The following is a 21997-nucleotide window of genomic DNA, read 5'->3' as shown; positions in this document are numbered from 1 at the left end:
TTCACCATCGTCGCGTCTGCTGTTGTCATCACCGACGTCACTACTAATGAACCATCTCACTCCCTGTTTTGGTCTTGCCCAGCTCCACACTCCCTTCATTCTTGTCTCTGAATCAGCACCATTTTCCCTTATTCTGACTCCATTTGTGAAACTGTAATGCTTCCGCCTTTAGTCTGCTGCATTTTGTTCTTTTCTTACATGCTTTTGTTTTAATTGCAATAATATATGTCTCTGTTTTAGTACTATCGCTCAACTTTTGTTGCATTTTTGCTGGAAATTATCTCGAGTATTGGTATTGGTGCTGTCATGGAACGGTTGGAGCTGTTGATGTTACGATTACATCTGCGATGTAGCTGTGGAAGTTGCTGCCACTGTCTCAATCCAAATTCTATGCTCTTTCGTTCCATTCTATTCTAACCTTTCTCACCTTTTAATTTGGCACTTCGGACTCAGTCTTTTCGGTCCCTTAGGACTAAGTTGTGAGTAGGCTTTAAATTTATAATCGTTAACTTTGTAGTTTATGCTATTGAGTTTTTAATTATATTTATAAAACTATTGCCGAAGAACTTTGATTTGATTAAAATAATTGATTTATTATAGTTAGATAATTATTTTTATGATGTTCATATCTTAGAAATTCTACATGAGACTATATATATATATATATATATATATTTGATAAAGTTTTATATTATTTTAGAATATTTGATTTTATTCGAATATATACTTTTGAAGTATTAAAGTATTTGTTGACACTCACTTTAAAATTGTAAAATTTGTTTTTATGATTGAAAAAGTATGATTGGAAAAGATTTCTGACGAGAAAATATTATCTGATTTGGTTTGATTTGATACTTTATATATATGAAAGATTAAATATTTATTATACTTGAAACTATATGTTTTGAATTAGTTTGGGAGGCTCGTATTAGAAAATCGTAGTTAACGGCGGTTATGAGATGCATCTGACTCAGACTCCAGCTAGCAGGGGTGTTGCTAGCCTAACGTGTAGGTCACACGTTATTCTGTTAGGACATACAGGAGGAAAAAGCTACCCATAGAGGTGGAGCCGCCCAAGTGTGAACTTTTGATTTAATTTCTGTATGAGAACTTCCTTATTAATTCACTTATTCATATAAATTATTATCTTCTAACTAAAATTATTTTATAATAATGTTTATATGATCTCATGTGAATTATAAATGTACTGTTTAGTCACTGGGTTGCAAAACTCACTCTGTTTTTTAAAAAATATTTGATTATGTAAGCCTTTCTATTCAAAAATAATGATATGCAATGAGTATCTATTCGTTGTTGAGTTCTTAAACGTCATCTGTTCCATGTCACAAGCAGGATCCATCCATATTTATTTTATTTTTGTTTGTTAGAAATATGTAATTATTCATTTTAAAAACGGTAAATTTATCATAAATATTTGTAATCTTATTTATTTTATATTCGTATCTGTTAGGCTTGCTAGGGAATTATTTCCCTAAGCGCCAACTTATTTTGGGTTGTGACACTAACCAAAGTCAAGAACTAAGAGCCATTCTATAATTAAACTTGGCTTGGCAAACCAACAAAAAACGGGAACATTATAATGAAAAAATTGAAGCGGGCGTTCGGTCAGATCATGATTCTTTTGAGTTTTGCCATCGAAAGTTTGGGAGGAACAACAAAAAGCGAAAAGTTGCAGGTCTAACTTCTTAACGCCGAGAAACAGATTCAACCCCTAATTTAGAAGAGAATTAATACAATCATAAGCCTATTAAGAAATTGATCACATGGCGTACTGGCGTAGGAAAGCATTTCCAATTCGACATTAAGACTTTTGCATAGACAACCTTTTAAATTTCCTGCAGGTACTGAGGCTAGAAAGTAGAAACTATGCTCCAGCTGTTAATATCAGTGCAGTGTAACCCCAGAATAGTAGTAATAACAATCCCAAAGGAGACATACAACAAACAATGTACAATAAGGCACGTACAAATCACTGCACGTCTCAGCTCTCAATAAATAAATTCTTCTACAAGAACATATGTTACAAAAATATGAATACTTCCAAAGCTGGGAGTTATCAATCAATTTAAACATATTTCATATACACTTTAATTCAGGTAAATAAATGCGATGACAATTACAAACCCTAGCAGAAATCCGCTCACAAGGAATGGTGGAACTTGGATCTAAAAAAATGCATCAATCCGTTCTCTCTGAAAAAAGGTTTGTTTCTTAACTTCTGTCAGAAAGTCGAGTAATGAAACATCCATCATTCGTCACAAATCTGCTTTGATAAACGCACCTAAGATGAGAAACTAACACTGCTGATTCTGAACCTCTTTCAGGGTTTCACTGCAGGCTAGTCATTGTGAGACGGGTGCATACTCAATACATCACTTCGATTTTGTTTATCTTATTGTTTTTGCAAGCACCTAGTCAGAGCTTGAGTCATAGAAGTCACTTGGGCATGGGGTCATGATCTCTGACTCAAAGAACTGGACCACTCGGTGCATATTCGGTCGGTCCTCTGGATTTGATGAAACACATTGAATAGCCACAGAAAGCAAGGCATCAAGGGTCTCCATTTGCACCCCCTCGCATAGTGGATCCACAATTTCCCGTCGCCTATTTTCCGAAATTAGAAAATTCAACTGCAGCAATGGAAAATAAATTGCATTAAAAAGCCAAATAAAAGTTACTAGCTTGCCTTATTATTACAAATCAACTACATGACTTGTGTACTATATCAGATGATAAACATGCATAATTAACTCATAGGAGTTGACCGAATACCCCCCCCCACCCACTCTTCTTTTAAACCAACTCTGCTAGTTACATTTGGGACAAGCTTGTTTCACAACATAGGGCAATGTAGTCTCAATTTTCAGGGAATATTGTCAGATGAAGATTTCTAGTACGGAGCATGCCTTACCCAACCAACAACATTGAGGCCCTTTTCTATAAATGATGCATCTGTTGGTCGCTTTCCACTCAGAACTTCAAGAGTCAGGACCCCAAAACTATAAACATCACTCTTGTCAGTTGCTCTACCACTTTGCATATACTCTGCCATGAAATACAGAGGCTTGGTCAGACTACTAAGAAAACCATAGAATAAAATTAAGTACAGCGACTTTTTTACCAACTTAAATAGAAGTAAAATCTACAGTCATAATCTACAATTGATCATGATTGGAATACATTTCAATAAGTTCAATCTTCATAACATAAGGGTCAGAAGAACATAGGATTAACATCATTGCATAGATTTTTAAAGAAGTGCAATTCATAATTTAATACATCATGAAAGGAAAAGAATCCATGTTATTATGGTGTGTGAGCCCATTACCCACCTTGATTTAAAATAATAATAATAATAATAATAATAATAATAATAATAATAATAATAATGAGCATTAGAACACAAAAAAGACAAGCCAAGACTGCAGAGTAATATTCATGCAGTTGTAGATCTTGAAGATCTTATACATACACTACAATAAATACTATCAACCATGATCATGCAAACAGCATATCCATCCTACATTGCTTACCTGGTGCAAGATAACCAAACGTTCCAGCAACAATAGTAGTGATGTGAGATTCTTCATCCTCTAGAAGTTTTGCAAGTCCAAAATCAGACACCCGAGCATCAAGGTTTCCATCAAGCAAAATGTTGCTTGATTTTATGTCACGGTGTATGATCCTAGGGGAGCAATCATGGTGTAAATAGGCAAGCCCTTTTGCAGCTCCAATGATTATATTCAAGCGTGCATCCCAGTCTAGTTGCTCAGATTTTTCTGTGTAGTGGCAGCACAAAAATATCGTTTACCCCAATAAATCTTAACAGTGAAGAGGACAATCTTAAGCTCCAACATGAAGTTCAGGAACAAATTGCATAAAAGAGCTTTTACCATTTAAGTATTTCCTTAAAAGGTTATTTTTCAGCAAGATTTGAATACCAAAAAATGTACAATATACTTTTTCAGATCTTGGAATTATATAAAGTTTTCAACGTTCATCCTGTCTGTTGGCAAATGTTTTCAGGTTTATCAGCCGCAAATGATACTATAAAGGGCAACATGAAAAGAACTGGCTATCTTGAGGTAGCAAGAACTCATTATTTTTTTAAGCACCACTCTTTGTTTTAGTGTAAACAAGGGAAGATTGTGAAAATTTGTAATTTATAATAACTTGTGTCAAATGCATCAGAATAATCCTCAGAAAGGACACATTTGAGTTGGTGTTTCATGACAAAAGACATTGCTGATTCACATGTTCAATCTCTCCGGAAACAGAAAAATGTCAATAATATATATGCTTAAATAACATGGATGATTCTGCAGTGTGACCTATCTGGAAAGTTTTATGTTTACTTAATTTAAAGGTTAAGCTGATTATCATCAGAGATAGACAATAAAACACACACACAAAATCACACAAACAAATAAAATGACACAAACAAACATATATAAGCATTGATTTCTAATCATAACATCTCCACCTTAAAAGATTAAATAAGAAGAGAAATATACAAGTGTTTCAAATATGACGATCTTACCGTGAAGAGCTTCATCAAGACTGCCACCAGGTAAGTAATCATATATTAACAACTTTGATGTAGGTGAATTGCAATATCCCCGCAAGTTCACTAGATGGCGATGTTTTATGCTTCCCAGAATTTCAAGTTCTCTCTCAAAAAACCGATCGAAACCCTCATTTAACTTCACAATCCTTTTCAAAGCAAACACATTCCCATCATCCATTGCAAGTTTGTAGACTGTTCCAAACCCTCCAACCCCTATTATGTGTTCCTCGTTCAAAGTCTCTAGTTTCTTAATGATATCTTTTGAAGAATAAGGTAGATCTCCGTGAAACATCACAATTGATGCACCTACAAGATATTAATTCAGGGGTCAAAAGTGTCAAGGATTTATCAATGCATAATAAAGTCAGATTAATAGGCCTAAAAGAAACACAAAGGTCTACACACCTTCACCCACATCCATTGCCAGACTTATTCTGTCCTTTTTACCAAACTTCTTGTAAAGAAAACAACCCCAGAAACACATCAGTGCCACCGAAAGAAGAGCACCCACAGTTGCTGATGCGCTGATAAGTAGCCGACCTGAATATTTCTTCTTTCCATTTTGATCTACAAGCAGTAAAACGATGTTAGTCCACAATGTGACCCAGTTTAGCATGCAATATCATCCAACATGAATCATACAAGCCAAAATTATCTAGTTCACTCAGGACAGTGCCAACATATCAAGAGGCAGACAAATAAGTTGGATTTGCCTCCCATTGTTTAAATAATACTGTTGAAAATGGAAAAGGTATCTTGGTTACACAAATGGAAAATAGTATTATAACCACATTTCTTTCAACCTTCTATTTTTCACTCAAGCAAAGATAACGCCATGTTGTTCAGAAAACTGAATATCAAATTGGAAAAACATATAGGTAAAAATCGGCATAAATATGCCTCGTTACCTGAGGTTGGAGATTGAGGGTTTGATCCAGGACATGTTACATCAATTTGCAGCCCACACAGACCACGATTTCCAATGAAGCTGCAATAAGCCATACTTATTAAAATATTGGAATATCGATGGTAGACTATTGCATTAGGATAGTTTAAACTGCTGATCAGTGATTATGTATATATAAACACAAAGCTCCGAGATAGATCATTCAATATACATATTTCACCAGAACAATATAATTTCAAATATCAAATAGGATGGTTTCACGAAGGAAACAAACAAAAAACTTCTACTTTATGTTCATCTTTTTGTACCAGAAGGCAATACAGTAGTCACATTGCTTTAAAAAAAAAACATAAATAGACCAGAAACATAATTTTGAATTTTGAAACGTAAGTTGCAGGTTGACTGCATTTTGATTGTTGCTATAAAATTTCACTTTATTTTGACCGGACAAAATAAAGTGAAATTTTATAGCAACAATCAAAATAAGGGGAAAAGTTAGTGATGCATAAGTCATCAGAAGAACATGATTTTCTTTTTCTTTTTTTTTTCTGGATAAAAATATGGTTGATTTTAATAGATGACATTCCAACAATTAATAGAAATATATGAAGTTTTAAGGAAAAGCCAAAAATTAATGTAATCCAAAATTGACCAGAAATTAGGATGATAACTCTCCACAATCAATGCCTCAGTTCATTATTTTCGAATAGTGGATCCAAGTGTTGATAAATGCCTGACTTTCTGCAAACATATATCTCTTATTTTACTTTATAGTAGACCCTACGCACGAATTACTATATTGCATGCATAATTAGCCACACATTTCATGCAGCAATCATAGTTTAAATATATAAAAGCATTCCAAGATCTCCATAAGAACTTAAGGTTTTGAGAGAGTATGCTAATGAGATGATAATAGATCCTCTTTGACCAAGTGGTCAAATGTTCAATCCTTTTAACCCTCCTTCTTCATAAATAAGTGCAAATTTAACAAATGGTAAATAGGTCTATGTATTTTGCATTATTTGATAAATCCATTCCAATGATTCCACCATACAACTTCTGCTTCCAGGTAAGTTCATTCTTTGACAATGTGTTCTTAATAACAAAAGATAAAATGACAGCCAAAATAAGTTAAGAGAAGCTGCAATTTTAAAGAATTTAAATAGATCTGAAGACAGGAAAAGATACACTTACGAGCTTCCAGTAAAGTTGGCAAGCACACCATCAGACGGTATTGGTCCGGACAGAAAATTGGATGATAAATTGCTACAGAGCACCAAATATAACCATAATTCAATTTTAAACATCACGTCAACAAAGGGTTTGAATAAGGAAACAAGAACCACATAAGGAAAACAAGATTACATACAAATTTTTTATGTTGTACAATTTTCCAAGCAATGCTGGTATGTTTCCACTGAGGGAGTTGCTTGATATATCCCTGCAGAATAGAAAAACATGAGTTTGATCTGTCACACTGGACCATCTTAATCTATGACTATGCAACTCGGGCACTAGACAACACTTGTATATTCCCTTTTAATTTTTTTTATAGTTGTTCTGCTTGGTCTTAGGTAATTTTTTCTTCAAAAAATGAAAACAACGAATAAAAATTACAATGACCATAGTGCTTCCTTCTGACCCAAACAATTTTTAATGCAAAGCAAAACAGGGAGCATAAACCAGAAAGAGAAACTCACAAACTTTGAAGCTGTGAAAGATTTCCTATTTCGCCTGGAATCATGCCACTAAGGTAATTATCCTGTAGATATCTGTACAATTCAAATCAACAGCTATTACCAACAATCAACAATTAGGATACTCAGTTTAATCTTAACGAGAAGGGGAAGGGAGTGGGGATGCTGCGCCAAAAACTTGGCATATGATTCAAAGGTGACACTTACAATCCCTGCAATTCAGTGCAGTTTCCCAGTTCTGATGGAATGGTCCCATAGAAGTTGTTGTTGTGAAGAGCACTGCAATACCAAAAAAGTTACTAGTTCATCAAATAAAGCAAACAAGAAAACGTTGAAAACAACATTTAAAAATATAGATATACAATCAAAATGGAAACAATACTTACAGAACCCTCAAATGATCTAGCTTTCCAAGGTCAGGTGACAAAGACCCACTTAACTTATGGTGAGATAAAGCCCTAGAATATCACAAATCAAAACTATGTTAAATATAGAATCATAGACAAGTTTTTCAAACTGCCTCCTGTAATGCCTTGAAAGTACAGTTTTCTGGAGAAAAAACTTGTATAACATGATATAGCATAGAAAAGTTCCATAACATGAGTATAGCGCAACTTTTCTTAACTTGGAAACTGGCCCGTGAGACAAAAGAGAGAATTTAAAATAAATAGATATTTAATTAATTATATAAAACTAGTAGACTCAATAGGTTAGAATGCATCATAAATTCAAGTTATCATTGCTATAAAATTTGTAAACTAAAACAATAGGAATCTGGACAAGGCCTAAATTTTATGAATGATTCACAAGTAGTAAAAGCTTCAAGGATAAAAAGTTTCTTTAGAAAAATATTCTAAATCACAATATAAATTCCCCACATGGTAATGGCAAAAAGACTTCTGATAGAGGGCTTCATAGAAGTTGTGGATGAGTGGTCATAAACATTCTACTTGCCAGTGTAATCTGGTTTTCTTTAATGATAAACCAACATAATATATAATTTTTTTTTTAAAAGAACCAGGGTATTAGTATCTTAAATCTAACTATCTGATAGGATAAATAAATTGCTCTAAATGAAAGATGTGATAAGATAACCAATAATTATTCAATTGAAACAAGATAGGTATACTTCTTTTACTGTTAGGCTTCAGCACTGATAGTATGTATCTTAAAGTTTAAAATATAATGACACGAAAAACAAGCAATAACGATTAGAATAATTTTAGGAACTCACAGATGGGTTACTCTCTTGGTTTTTGGATCACATCTCACTCCTTTCCATTTACATGGGTCAGGATCCTCTGGCCTCCACTGTAACAACACACCATCTGAGCTAACAACTGATGTCCTGAAGCTGAGAAGTGCCTGACCTAAAACAATGAAAAACAATGTACTACCAATAAGACAACCCAGGAGTCAGGAAGTTTCCCATAAAAGACTAAGGCAATGATAATTTCAACCGAGTCCCACACCAGAAGAAATTCAGGTAAGCATATTAAAAAGCCATATACATCGGGGAAGTAAAAAGCTATAACCTAACAAGGAATAGCTGACTTTTTAGTCACAAATGGGAGGTAAAAAGAAGTATACTATATACCATCAGGACTGAGTGCACCATTTTCATTGATCAGAATATTTATCATCAGACCATAAAGAAGCCATAGCCATTTCCGTTTCATCAGACAAATGCCCATAGCAACACTGTCCAAGCATAATATAGCTACCAAGAGTCATCTGAGAGAGAAGTATTCCACCATGTAGTTATCTTGGTAGTTATGATACCAGCAATTGGAGAAGAATGAAGACACTGCCTGCTATGGAATGCAGCAAACTTGAAAAGACAAATGTTATTAGATACAAATTAAGCAAGAAAGATGAGAAAGAAAAATCAACTTTTGCTATTATGCCTAGCATATCAGCAGTTTCTATGTAACTTAAAATAAGAAACAGTTTAAATTGCTTATACATGAAACCTCAACAATCATATCTTACACGAGACAAGTGTTCTGTCAGTTTCATATGATAAAGTGTCAAACTAAGACATGCAAAATACTGTAAGTCAGCATCCTCGATTCTTTTAGCAAATACAAAATAAAAATAAGCAAATGATTGGATGTACGTTACAAAAGTTTCAATTCACACTTTTGAACAGTACAGCTCTATCAGAAAACTGAATTATTTGGAAAATAGTATACTACCAAAAAAATGGCCATAAGGCATACTGTTTCCTCAAAACTTATAAACGAAACCCCCACTTAAAGATCCAAACTTCAATGAGATAAAACACCAAAGAATCTGGAAGGTAAAAGATAACAGGATAAAACACCACGTTCCCACATCTGTGGTCGGGTAACCTACCTTAAGAATTGAAAATCATTAAATTATGATCACATTCACAGAATTCATCAAGGCAGTAGTCATTTTTCAAAAATGCAAACTGGTTAATAATTAATTATTAAGGGACCACTTCAAGTCATCGTAATATGTTATTGGAAAAGGAAAACACATAGTTAAACACAGAAAACCAATAAAGAGCTGAAGATCACACACACAAAACTAAACAAACAAAAGGAAAATCCACAGGTTTTGCCGAACAGTGAATTTAACTAAAAACAACAGATGAGTAGAGCAGGATAGAAGAGATTTTTATCAAGCTTCATCACAGAATCTATTGTATGATAAGAAAATACTGCAACCAAACAAACATACTATTCCGACCATAAAAGTAAAGCAGAAAATGTGACTAAACTAGATACACCGTAGAAATCTGTGAACAATATCTGAGCCAGTTAATCGCCGATAGAGCTATTTATAAGGTAAAGTTGATTGATGCAGCACCAGAAGCATCAACATTATCCTCTCACTATACGTTATTATTGAAATTTGATAAATCATAACAAGGAGTAATATATCTTCTTCATCCTGAGCTTAAAATGTACTATTGAAGCTTCTCATTTCATAAATCCCCAATCGAAGACAATCGGAGTAAAACAGACCTCAGAAACTAAATTCGAAGACCTACCTACTTACTTGTAAATACAAATTCAGCAAAACGAGAGAGAGAGAGAGAGAGAGAGAGAGAATTACCAGTTACAAGTTGAAATGCGAATGCGCAATGGTTGGATAGAGGTGAGGCGGAAGAGATATTTGGATCGGCGATGATATTTGTTTTGGGGAGAGAATGGATTTCGATCTGCGATGAGAATGGAGGTGGAGGTTGAGGTTGTGGTTGAGCTGTAAAGAGAGAATAACAACAAAACCAACACTCACTCACTCGCTCGCTCTGTTACTCTAATAAGTAATGAGGCAGTAGTAAGTAGAAGCTTGTTTTGTTTTGTTTTGTTTGGTTTGCTTGATTCCCCTTTCCAACTCCCAAGTGAAGAAGCAAGAGAGTGTGAGTGGGTGCCCAACACTCATAAGTACTGTTACTATTTACTAAGTGAGAATGTGTGGCCGTGCATACTTAAGCAATTTCAGATGGTAGCAAGCAAAACCCAAAGGTTGTGTGCCACTGGCACGTGTCCTTACTTGCCAGTTGCCACCGACGCCCCCTTCACCCTTTTCTACATTTCTACATTTATTTAAGTCTTAGTGTCTTACTATCGTCGACTCCGTGTAATTTATCCCGTTAACCTAAATAAATAAGAAATGATATTATGTATGTCTTTCATCGCATAAAATATGACCTTTTTTGTCTTTATAATTTTTTTGTTATCCATAGAATTTAAACATCTTAATTGTTATCATCAATTTTCTTTATTAAATACTAACATCAGAAAATAATTATTTCTAACTATAAAAAATTTAAAAGATGACAAAATTGATCATAAAAAATAAAACCAAAATTATCTTTATAAAAGATTAATTTTGTTAGACAAAAATAATTAATAATTAAATTTTTTATTAAAAATAAATAAAATATCCAAACTTATCTAAAAAAACCAAATTATTTTCATTAAAATTTAGATTTGTATACCTAATAAGATTTACATTTAATTTTGAATATGATTCTAATATTGTAATATGATAGAAATTCATCAAGACTTCACGTGAAGTTAATAACTGATGGCTATTGCTCTTAGCCGTCAACTTCACTGCACCTGAGCCTAAATAAATCACTAAATGGATATCACTGTATCAGGGTATACCAAAATTTATTAAGTTTAATAAACTAGACTTCATATATACTCGAAAACATTAATAAAAGGAAAGGACAATAAAATAAGCAAAATGCCGAAGACACATGGAAAAACAACAAAAAAAGCACTCGCATTCACCGTTATATGATATACTATATAATTCGCATTCCTCGGCCAGCTATGTATTCCTTGATCTAATCCAATTACTCCAAGATCATCACCCTCGCCTATATCCCCGCAAATTAAAGTGGGGGAATTAAACATGGCGGATGGTGATGATGGTGGGGGTGGTGGTTTTTTATTCAATAGCAATGTTAGTTCCGTGCTAGCTGGCATGGGTTCAGCTTTGATTGTGCTGCTACTATACCGATGCATGTCCATGTTCTTGTGCATCCGCCATCCTCTCACAACTGAACAAGAGCAGGCTCGGTCCCCGCCGGCCGGCACCCAATCTAGTACTTTGATGAATTCGGTGGCGCATATGATCCCATCCCACAAGTACGACAAGAAAGATGATGATTGCACAACATGTGCAGTGTGCTTGGGAGAGTTCGAGGAGGGTGATGAGTTGAGGAGGATGCCAGAGTGCATGCACTCTTTCCATGTCCCATGCATTGATATGTGGCTCCGTTCTCATTCAACTTGTCCCATTTGCCGTGCTCATGCCACACCCTCTTCTAACCATCACTTCAATCACACCACCATTGATATGGATTTCATGCAACGTATTCTTCTCCAAGGTGGCCATGCTCCCATGCTCATGATGTAGTCAAATGTCATCTATAATATTTTTGGTTTAATCCAATTGCATATACTCTTCATACTCTGTAAATTGTAATAAATAAGTTTTAGACAACCATGCATATATACTATCAAAGTCTTTTAGCTATAGGATCTTTAATTTGAGATTGTTTTTTTCTTTTACTGTGAAACTGGTTATTCAGAAAGAAAAAAATAAAAAACTGACCTTTTCCTTTCCTACGGTAACAATTCAATATATATACTTTTTGGTGGTTTTTGTTATCTCTAGATAAATATGAAAAAAACTATATCATTTGAATTATTATTTGTTGGCTAAAATAGTTCTTAAACTATACCATTTGAATTATCATTTGTTGGCTAAAATAGTTCTATTTAAGAGTTATGAATTTTAGTTTATTTATTTATACAACTTGAATTCATCAATACTTTTTCCAGAGAAGTATAGTATCTCTAAATTCGTGGCCAAAAAATAATTTGGCAAAATTGAGGTTAAATAAATATTTTATATAAGATGAAAATTCAGGTGAAGTGGACTTTACGTAAAGTTGATATATGAGAGGCGTTAGATAAAACTTTAGTCAAATCAGTCAAATTATGTAATAGCTCTCAAGTATCAACTGCACCTGAGTTTCAACCCTTTATATAATACATCCATATTGATAGAGCGACCATTTTTTTTTTCAAATCATTCAAACAAATAATATACCACAAACTACTTTTCAATTTTCGTTATATACAGCAGACAATTTTATTTAATTTTGGATAAGATTAAAATGTTGAGCTTAATTTTCACTATCGATTCGATGAACGTAGGCTTTCTGCTTTGCTCTGAGTTTGCTTTTGTTTTGTATGTTCTTGGGAATGGTGACTGTGCAGCTGAACTTGGCATCTTCTCCTAAACCCTTGGATTCTTCAATGGAACAACCCTTCTCCTTTAGCTTTTCCACCCTCCAACGCTTTCCTCATCTTCCCTGGTTTGTTCTTATTCCCATTTCCTTTTCTTCTTTCCCTCTCTTTTCTGCGCGTTTTCTTTCATGCTTTCACCAATTCAATTGATATTTCATGCGGTTTTGATCCATGCGATTCTGCTACAGCCAAAATTCAACTTTTTTACTTCAACTTTTTAGCCTCTGCATGAATGAATGAATGAATCGATGGATCGAATTTTGATGGTAAATAAATTTGTCCAAGCCTGATCTTTTTCTTAAACTGCCATGTATTTGACTGGCTTTAAGGTATTTGGTACCTTTAGAATTATGTTTTAGTTTTTGTTTAATTTCTGAGATTGAGAACACTTTTTTCCCCCCTACTGTGTGTGGGTTGTGTGTGCAGAAATTGAGAATTGCAGTTGATAATAGGCAACAAGGTTCTGAAGCAATTATGGGGGTCTCCAATGGTGATGAATATGTGGCAGTTGGTGAGTCACCCTCTCCAGAGAGAAGAAACCATGCTAGGAAAGTTTCAGTTCTTCCTTTGGTGTTCCTCATATTTTATGAAGTATCTGGTGGACCCTTTGGGGTTGAGGACACTGTGAAGGCAGCAGGTCCTCTCTTGTCCCTTGTAGGATTCTTGGTTTTCCCACTCATATGGAGTGTTCCTGAGGCCCTCATCACTGCTGAGATGGGTACCATGTTCCCTGAGAACAGTGGCTATGTGGTTTGGGTCTCTTCTGCTTTAGGGGACTATTGGGGGTTTCAGCAAGGTTGGATGAAATGGCTTAGTGGTGTGATTGATAATGCTTTGTATCCAGTGCTGTTTCTTGATTATCTTAAATCAGGAATCCCTGCATTAGGTAATGGAGTTCCAAGGGTTGTTGCTACATGGGGTTTGACTTTTGTTCTCACTTACTTGAACTATAGGGGTTTAACCATTGTTGGTTGGGTTGCCGTGTTCTTGGGGATTTTCTCACTCCTTCCATTCGTTTTTATGGGATTACTGGCCATTCCTGACTTGAAACCCTCGAGATGGTATGTGGCAAATGTGGATGATATTGATTGGAATTTGTATCTGAATACTCTATTTTGGAACCTTAATTATTGGGACTCCATAAGTACTCTTGCCGGAGAAGTGGAAAATCCAAAGAAAACTCTTCCCAAGGCTCTCTTTTATGCTTTGATCTTGGTGGTTCTGGGGTATTTTCTCCCTCTTCTAGTCGGCACTGGTGCTGTCCCCCTCAATCGGGAGTTGTGGACAGATGGATACTTCTCAGATATTGCGATGATTGTTGGAGGAGTTTGGTTGAGATGGTGGCTTCAGGCTGCTGCCGCCATGTCAAATATGGGAATGTTTGTTGCCGAAATGAGCAGCGACTCTTTCCAACTTCTAGGGATGGCTGAGAGGGCAATGTTGCCCGAGTTCTTCAACAAGAGATCACGCTATGGAACACCTCTTATTGGAATCCTCTTTTCAGCCTCTGGAGTAATCCTGCTGTCATGGTTGAGCTTTCAGGAGATTGTGGCTGCCGAGAATTTCTTGTACTGCTTCGGAATGATCCTGGAGTTTATTGCGTTTGTAGTGTTGAGGATCAAGCAGCCAAATGCACCTAGGCCTTACAAGATTCCGGGGGGAACAGCTGGAATGATTATCATGTGCATTCCTCCCACAATATTGATCTGTGTGGTGCTGGCATTCTCCTCCTTCAAAGTAATGGTTATAAGCCTCGTTGCCACGGCAATTGGCCTTGTGTTGCAGCCCTGCCTCAAATTTCTGGAGAAAAAGAGATGGATGAAATTCTCAGTGAGTTCTGAGCTTCCCGATCTTGACAACGAGGACAACATTCAGCCTTTGGTTCATTGAGTTTATGCAAAGAGATGAGCTGAGAAGATTCCAGACTCCAGTATTCCACCACCATGTGTTACGTGCTGTCCAAACCAAAGTAGGAGACGATAATACATGCATTTTCTAAGCTCAATGATCATAGTCATAGAGAGAGCAACTTTGCATTCTTTCTGCCGTTGGCATTTTCATCTTCTACAATATGTTGTCTCCACTAAGTTGTTTATCTATGTTTATATTAGCAGTTAGAAACCTGAATATGAGTTTTAAGATTGTTTCATAAGATTAATTTTATTTGGTTTCCCTGATCAGATTTCGGGATTAAGCTAATATTTGCCCAGACACTCGAACTCAGTAGTTAATATCTCTTGGTTCCACCAAATATATAAGAATGTTTCTTACCTGTTCTAGCAAATCAGTTTATTGAACGGGGAAATAATCAACCGTTATTGAGGACTTAACTTGTGCATTAACGGAAGGTTTATTAACCAAAGAACTTGTATCCATAGGTTTTAAGTGAATGCTCGCAAAAAATTGCCCTTAATGATGTTTCTCATGAATACCCTGGACCAACCAAAGCTTGTAATCCTTGACAGTTTCACACTTCAGTTTCCAAACTCAAGTTGCTTTCAATACCCTACCACTTGAGTTTGAGGATGTCAGAGTCAAGCCTGTATAAATGAAGTTCAACAATAACACCAGCTTCCAGTTCAACAATTAACCTCCAACTACCATTTATACTTACTTTCCTTGACTTTGTTGCTCACTGTAATCTAAAAGTAGCTTCGTTGTTCTTGTTGTATACACACATGTAAATACACATCAACATTATTCTCTGTTCTACTCAATCTCATATTCTAAAAAATAAAATGGATTTAATATCCAAGAACAACACAATAATAATAATAACAATAACAACTACTTGTTAAAATACTTGAACTTTAAACCCCCCCCCCCCCTCTCTTTCTCTCTCTCCCTTTCCTTCTTTATTTATGCAATTTGGTTAGCATTGATTTAAATTCTTACTAAATGAAAACTCTCTTCAACTGAAACAAAATATGGTCATGACCGTGAAAAAAAAATTATATATATGATAAATCTTGGTTAAGCATCATACATTTACAAGACTGCACAAAGTGAACAACTTTAAAATCTCCCCTAAGTACTTTACAATTCATCCATCCTACCACCGGATTAATCAAATATCCCTCAACTTATTTTCGCCTAAGTAATGTTTAAATTCAATCCTCTTTTTCTCTTTTTTTTTTTTTCTCCCTCCTTTGAACCTAGTTTGTGATGAGAATAATCCATAACAAAAAGGAGTTAAAAGAAATAGGATACAGTTTCAAAACTGATAATGAAAGGGTGAGAATATATGAAAGCATAGCATAGCATTTAGTGACGGAATGCAATCACAGCAGAGTGCTGAAACTTTCAATGGGATCTGTTTCTTCAAGCATGAATGCTGCCTGGAAGCAATCAGCAGCATCGGCCATTCGGCCATCAGACTTGTGTGTCAGTCCCAAGTGATACCAAGCCATACGATTTGTTGGTTCGACTCTGAGTGCATCGGTAAGCAGGCTTCTAGCAGCAGGCAAAGCTTTCGGACCCATTTTCATCATCAAAGCACCCATCAATATCTTGCTTGGAACATGGCTTGATTCAAGTACTGTAGCATTTGTTGCAGTGGCCAGAGCTTCTTGATCTTGTCCGCGGCCGTCTAACATAACACCTGGTGAAATCACAAAATAGAAACCATCACAAGATAAAAAAAAAAATATTATTCTATAGCCTTCTGACTGATTCCAGCTTCTGATGGGATTATGCTCTACCAACAGATAAAGGATCTGTTCTTGCCTCACAAAGTATGTTCAACATGCCAAAATAGAAAATCTAACAGCAAAAAGGTTCTGTTCTTGCCTTCAGTGTGAGCTGTAGCTGCTGAGTGCTCCTTTAATTCTCTGGCCTTTTGCAAACATATTTCAGCATCCTTCCAGTGAGAAAGGCTTGCATATAAATTTGCGAGGCCATGCCAGACATCATATTCGTCTACCTTGTCATCCACCTGCGAAGAGTTAATAATAAAGGTGAAAAATCATTTCAATGATTAGTCATACAAAGCTTCACACATATCTGTTGGGGAAAACCGATTCAATTTTTCATTCAATCATTTTAAACAACAATTTGATATAATGTGACTAGCTATTATCAAATTTAAATAAACTAAGGGCTGGAAGAGACAAAAAGTTGGCACACAGAATATTACCTGTGAACTAATTCTGAGAGGTCCAAAGGATTTCCTCTGGGCTTGAACCAATGCAAGAAGGTATCGGTAAGTTTCAATAGCATCCATGGGTCGTGATTGGGAAATCTTCAGCTTCGCTTTCAACCTGAGAAGTGGACCTTGCTCCCATTTTGCAGTCTCATCTAAAGCAGCATCTGTCACCACTTCAGCCTCTGAAAATCTTTTCTGTGCAGACAAAACTAGAGCCAGCAATCTCCATCCTTTCAATACAGATCCACCAGTTTCATCAAAGAACTGCTTCGCATAGCGTAAAGCTGCAGGCAGATTTCGGTGCTCTGCATATAGAACAGCTAACTCAAAAATTAGATCAGAATTCTTTTGCTCCAATCTAGCTGCCTCGTCCAATGATTGGAGAGCTTTGGCCTGAAGATGAGACCTCTCGTAGTCAGAGGAAGCAGCCTTAGCTTGCTTTCCCAGGCAAAGTCCCAACATCCGAAGGCTTACACCTCTTAAATGCTCGTCTAGACCCCGAGCATTATTGACTGCCCTCTGGGCATAGCCTGCACCCTCTGCAGCAAGATGAGGATCCTCACTGCAAATTCTAGCAGCCAATAATAATGCTATCATGTCATTCGGTCGTTCATGTCGGTGCAGAGACTTTCTTAGCAGATCCAATGCAGTTTTGCTTTGTCCAGCTGCACTGAGAGACAGTGCTAATGAATTCCAACGGTCAATACGATGATATACACCAGGAATCAACTCTTCAAGTTGTTTTGCTAAAACAGAGGTTTGGCCACATGCTGAAAGTGCAAATGTCAGGTGTTCCATTACCGAGGGGTCCCATTTTGTCTTTCCAAGACAAAACTTTCTCACAAGAATCATTAGAAGCAGAATCGCCTCTTCCAGATTATTTTTAGGTACATATGACCCTTCAGTCTGAACTGCCAAACTGGGTGGATTTGCCTCCACCCCGCTGTACAGCAAAAACATAGCAAATGCTTTCTGAATTCTTGCACAGCAATCATTATCAAGGTTCCATTGACTAAGAAGGGAATTCCTATATGCAGATATTGCCTCGGGATAGCAACCGGCCTCTTTCCAAAGCTCTGGAAGGAGCTCTACGGCATGGCTAACTATCTCTTGCAATTTATTGTCCACTTGAGCATCAGGTATACCTTGAGAAAATATCTTTTCAACAGCATCAAGTACACGCTTGCACTCACTAGCAGCATCTACATTATCAATGTGACTCAAATTTCAAAAATAAATAAAAAAAATAGAGAAGGATTGGAGCAATTATTCCTGTTCAGAAAAAAATTACCAGTGAACTTTCCCAGCTTTTGTAGAGACTTGGATTTTAAGAAGATGGCTTCGAGCACCAAACTAGCAGCATGCTGAGAGCTCGTGGAAGTTGAGCCACCTCCTTTCTTGGCTGGTTTATCAGAAAGGGAAGATTGCAATCGCTGTATGGCTGCTTGAAGATCTATCCCATCAAACACACGAAGAGCCCCTTCGACATTACCTCGTTGATACTCTAGCTTTCCAAGAAGAGCTCTTGCTTCCTGTTAAAATTTAACAGATCATATAGTGTAGCCCAAGCATGTGATTGAATTATTGAAGGAAAAATAAATGAATACAAGAACAAACAGGGCATGTAAGATCTTCATATTTATTAAATTACTAAAGATAATGGTAATTGACAAGTATTGCCATATGCAATGTAAGAATGGGACCTGGCATCAGAGTCTTGTACCCCAAGACAAATCACTTGTCTCGATAGCTAGCTCCAGAATGGGGATAGCAGGGGGACAAAGTGCAGAATTCTTGTTTAGACAATTAGTTAGGCTAATGAGTAACATCTCATTTACACAATACACTTGCGGATGTGACACAAGATGGTTAAAAATAAAACAAGTGTTCTTTGAAAAAGTAATGAAATGATTGCTGCAATCATTAGGCAACAAAAAAGGCATGACATCAAATATCAGCTTTCTCCATGGTTCTCTGAAATTACTACTTTACAATACAAAATCGTAAAGCAACAAAATCCAGGTCTTGCCAAATAACTACCATAAAGCATAGAATTAGAAAACAAAATTTGACCTCAAAATTGAGAGACAAGCCTTCTCGCAATGCTGATTCTGCTTCTTGAATATTCCCTTCATCAAGCTTAGCCTCAACTTCTGATGTTTTAATGCTGTTTCCATTTGCACGCACCTCTCGAACCGACGAACCCCCACTCTCACCAGACTCCATCAATCATTTCCTGCACACACACACACATTCATTCACCGTTTCCTCATAATAAGTCTCTTTTATTTGTTCCCTAAACCCCGTTCAGCTTCAACCCATTCATTCCTCACATCACACATCAAACTTCCAAATATATTTTAAAAAAAAAAAAAAGAAAAGGTTTCAGAAGAAATATAACGAAATCAGGGAAGAACCCTGTCTGAAACGACACCGTTTCCCACGACATTGCTTCGGAACGGATCGAAAACAATGCCATTCGAGGCTGGATCGTTTCTTGGTGTGATTAGGTTCGATTAAGAAAATGCTAAAAGAATGAAACTTTAGGCTATGAGGAATCAAACTTGTGAGTCAAAATGAATTGGGAAAAAAATACAGATCTAGAGAGGAATGTGGGAAATGCAAGAAAATGGTGGAGAAAGAAAAAACGACCGTAGTAGAACTCACCGAAAAAGAACAAACCAATGCAGGTTAGGAAGAAAGTTGAGGAAAAAATGCTACAATGTTTTCTGAAACGCGATCTTGGGTTCCTTCGGAATTGGACTTTGTTGTTTGTTGTTTTGTTGAGATTTGATCAAAAATGTGTTCCAAGGGAAGAGGAGCTGCCTTAGTTTTGTTTTGTCTTTTGTTGTGAGAGAGAACGAAAATAAAAGTAATAAAATTACCAAAAAAAAAAAAAAAAAAACGGAAGAAAAACAAACCAAAGTACCATACCGAAGTACTAATAAATAATAATGAGTGACAACAAGTTAAAAAGGAAAATGGGAAGGGTGATGAGTTGGTCGGGTCAACACAAAAAGTTACTATTTTTTCAAAAATTTTAATGACTATAAATTATAATAATAGGATGAGAAAGTATAAGGAGCCAATGTAATTAGTGTATAATGTGTATAATGAAAATATTTTTTAAAGGAAAAGTATATGAAACCAAAAGGTGATCAGCCAAAAAGTAAACAAAACCGTTTAATTAGAATCACTTTTTGAATAATATGTTTGAAAACTGCTCCTAGGATCACGGAGCACAAACCAAAACCCGATTTTTCATGAAGCCCAAACACATTTTGGCTGGTTTTTGGCTGATATGCTTTTGGTTCCCTAGTTGTTCTAATATTAAATGATAATTAAATTAATTAATTATAAAATTATTTTCAATTTTAAATCCAAAACAAATAAGAATTCTAAATAGTTACCAACACCTCCAACCGCTCTCTCTCACTCTCTCTCTCTTTCTCTATTCTCTCTCATCCTCCCTCATCACCAACCCGGTGCATGGTTGTTGCTCAACATCCACCGCCACGGCGCTGCATGACCTGAAGCTTTCATCAACGCCGATCAGAACTGCAGCACTCAACCGCCTTCGTCGGCCTGTCTCCACGCAGTACCCTGCACGGTGTGCGCATTTGCCTGACTACTACCTCCTTCGTCAGCCGTTGAAGGCGGATCATTGGACAGCCCCTTCACATTTACTGTCATCGTCTTCTCCTCATCTGTTCAAACTCTTTTTTTTTTTTTTTTTTCTATTTTATGGTTACATCAAATCATAAGATTTACGTGGCAAATTATACATTTTTTTTTAATAAAAATTAAATTGTTGGATGATCATAGTTGCTTCTTCTATTTATTCATCTCTTTCTTCTTCTATTTGAATGATCAATTTATGATGGTAATTTTAGTAGGTATTGTTATTTTAATTTTTATGCAGATTATTGTTTTGACTGGATTGAGTTTAGTTATATATAATTAAAATATGTTAGATGTTCAATTCATTAGATAAACGGATGATTATTTTTAGGATGATTATTTTTACTAAGAAAAATTTATTTTTAAAATTTAAGTTGATTATATTAAAGAACAATTTTATTATTTACATATTTGTTAATATATAATTCGATCTTAAATTTTTTAATTTTAAAAATATAAGTTAATTTTAAAAAGTATTGAAAGTATAAGCACACAATTTTTTAATTTATCAAATAAAATTATGAATTTTGTTAGCAAATGTCTTTAAAAACTTATTAAAAATTCAAAAATAAAACAATTTTATAGGAAAGATATAATTCTAAATTTTGAATGAATATAAATTACTTTGTTTCATAATTATTCCCTTTTTATAGTCTGAATAAATGTTCTAAAAATACTTATTACCAAAATTTATTTAATCATATTATTTTATTTTTTTAAAATGTAGAGACACTTTCTACTAAAACAATGTAAACCCACCCGTAGAATGTTGCAAAAGAAGCTGGACTGATAATGCCTCTTCGATTTGCTGAATGAATGGCCAAAATATACTTAATTAGTCGTCATGGTGTAAACGTATTGTGTTTTAATAAATCAACTTATAGAAAAAAAATTAATATTCATACATTGATTAATCTTTACAAATCACAAGGAACTTGCATGTATATATAGAATAAAATCCATTTAAAAGGCGAAAATAAAAATTAATCTTTTTATAAAACAATTTGTTCTTATCCGATTCTTTTAGACACATATCCTTCAAAATTCTAGAAGCATGGCAATCATTTCTAGTATTCGTTTTAATCACAGGACGTTAATTTATTTACAGAACTTGTGAAATAGAGGATAATTATTCAACATAAGCTTTTTGCTTTTATGATGGTAATATAT

The 21997-nt window shown here is 35.3% G+C and overlaps 4 protein-coding genes across 7 annotated transcripts; 2 read left to right on the top strand and 2 right to left on the bottom strand.

Moving 5' to 3' along the window:
- Nucleotides 1–1970: 1970 nt before the first annotated feature.
- LOC107622405 (LRR receptor-like serine/threonine-protein kinase FEI 1) lies at nucleotides 1971–10676 on the bottom strand. 2 transcript variants are annotated; one of them, XM_016324283.3, is made up of 14 exons: nucleotides 10283–10676; nucleotides 8793–9026; nucleotides 8430–8565; nucleotides 7582–7653; nucleotides 7403–7474; nucleotides 7199–7270; nucleotides 6868–6939; nucleotides 6693–6764; nucleotides 5497–5576; nucleotides 4994–5155; nucleotides 4562–4894; nucleotides 3555–3800; nucleotides 2933–3066; nucleotides 1971–2651 (listed from the first exon to the last, which is right to left on the bottom strand). In XM_016324283.3, the coding sequence occupies exons 2-14, from the start codon at nucleotides 8887–8889 to the stop codon at nucleotides 2433–2435; spliced, it is 1767 nt and encodes a 588-aa protein (XP_016179769.1). In that variant the 5' UTR covers nucleotides 8890–9026; nucleotides 10283–10676; the 3' UTR covers nucleotides 1971–2432. The 2 variants fall into 2 exon arrangements, with proteins under 2 accessions (XP_016179769.1, XP_020968729.1); XM_021113070.2 differs by having other exon boundaries at nucleotides 8430–8560; nucleotides 10283–10545.
- A 920-nt stretch (nucleotides 10677–11596) lies between these two features.
- On the top strand, nucleotides 11597–12103 carry LOC107619859 (RING-H2 finger protein ATL52-like). Its single transcript, XM_016322098.2, has one exon. The coding sequence runs from the start codon at nucleotides 11597–11599 to the stop codon at nucleotides 12101–12103; it is 507 nt and encodes a 168-aa protein (XP_016177584.2).
- Nucleotides 12104–12800: 697 nt separating this feature from the next.
- Nucleotides 12801–15201, top strand: LOC107623748 (putative polyamine transporter At1g31830). Of its 3 annotated transcripts, XM_088502495.1 has the most exons (3): nucleotides 12801–13070; nucleotides 13191–13268; nucleotides 13429–15201. In XM_088502495.1, the coding sequence occupies exons 2-3, from the start codon at nucleotides 13239–13241 to the stop codon at nucleotides 14890–14892; spliced, it is 1494 nt and encodes a 497-aa protein (XP_088358621.1). In that variant the 5' UTR covers nucleotides 12801–13070; nucleotides 13191–13238; the 3' UTR covers nucleotides 14893–15201. The 3 variants fall into 3 exon arrangements, with proteins under 3 accessions (XP_088358621.1, XP_016181594.1, XP_088358625.1); XM_016326108.3 differs by lacking the exon at nucleotides 13191–13268 and having other exon boundaries at nucleotides 12804–13070; XM_088502499.1 differs by lacking the exon at nucleotides 12801–13070 and having other exon boundaries at nucleotides 13191–13331.
- Nucleotides 15202–15936: 735 nt separating this feature from the next.
- On the bottom strand, nucleotides 15937–20089 carry NPG1 (tetratricopeptide repeat (TPR)-containing protein). Its single transcript, XM_016326498.3, has 6 exons — nucleotides 19814–20089; nucleotides 19220–19382; nucleotides 18438–18678; nucleotides 17138–18348; nucleotides 16792–16936; nucleotides 15937–16603 (listed from the first exon to the last, which is right to left on the bottom strand). The coding sequence occupies exons 2-6, from the start codon at nucleotides 19370–19372 to the stop codon at nucleotides 16284–16286; spliced, it is 2070 nt and encodes a 689-aa protein (XP_016181984.1). The 5' UTR covers nucleotides 19373–19382; nucleotides 19814–20089; the 3' UTR covers nucleotides 15937–16283.
- Between the last annotated feature and the right edge of the window lie 1908 nt (nucleotides 20090–21997).

This window comes from Arachis ipaensis, chromosome B10 (assembly GCF_059453495.1).
Source record: "Arachis ipaensis isolate K30076 ecotype BB chromosome B10, ASM5945349v1, whole genome shotgun sequence".
In the NCBI taxonomy this organism is placed as follows: Eukaryota; Viridiplantae; Streptophyta; class Magnoliopsida; order Fabales; family Fabaceae; genus Arachis; species Arachis ipaensis.
Note: the sequence above shows the minus strand (reverse complement) of the source record. Positions and strands in the feature narration are given on the sequence as shown.

Coding starts and splice junctions, on each gene's coding strand:
- LOC107622405 (XM_016324283.3), bottom strand. CDS start 8,889: ATGGGCATTTGTCTGATGAAACGGAAATGGCTATGGCTTCTTTATGGT. Junction 6,765..6,867: donor TTGTACAACATAAAAAATTT/GTATGTAATCTT, acceptor GGTGCTCTGTAG/CAATTTATCATCCAATTTTC. Junction 5,156..5,496: donor CCCTCAATCTCCAACCTCAG/GTAACGAGGCAT, acceptor TACTGCTTGTAG/ATCAAAATGGAAAGAAGAAA.
- LOC107619859 (XM_016322098.2), top strand. CDS start 11,597: ATGGCGGATGGTGATGATGGTGGGGGTGGTGGTTTTTTATTCAATAGC.
- LOC107623748 (XM_088502495.1), top strand. CDS start 13,239: ATGAATGAATCGATGGATCGAATTTTGATG. Junction 13,269..13,428: donor CGATGGATCGAATTTTGATG/GTAAATAAATTT, acceptor TTGTGTGTGCAG/AAATTGAGAATTGCAGTTGA.
- NPG1 (XM_016326498.3), bottom strand. CDS start 19,372: ATGGAGTCTGGTGAGAGTGGGGGTTCGTCGGTTCGAGAGGTGCGTGCA. Junction 18,349..18,437: donor AAAGCTGGGAAAGTTCACTG/GTAATTTTTTTC, acceptor TTGATAATGTAG/ATGCTGCTAGTGAGTGCAAG. Junction 16,937..17,137: donor CTCTCAGAATTAGTTCACAG/GTAATATTCTGT, acceptor AACTCTTCGCAG/GTGGATGACAAGGTAGACGA.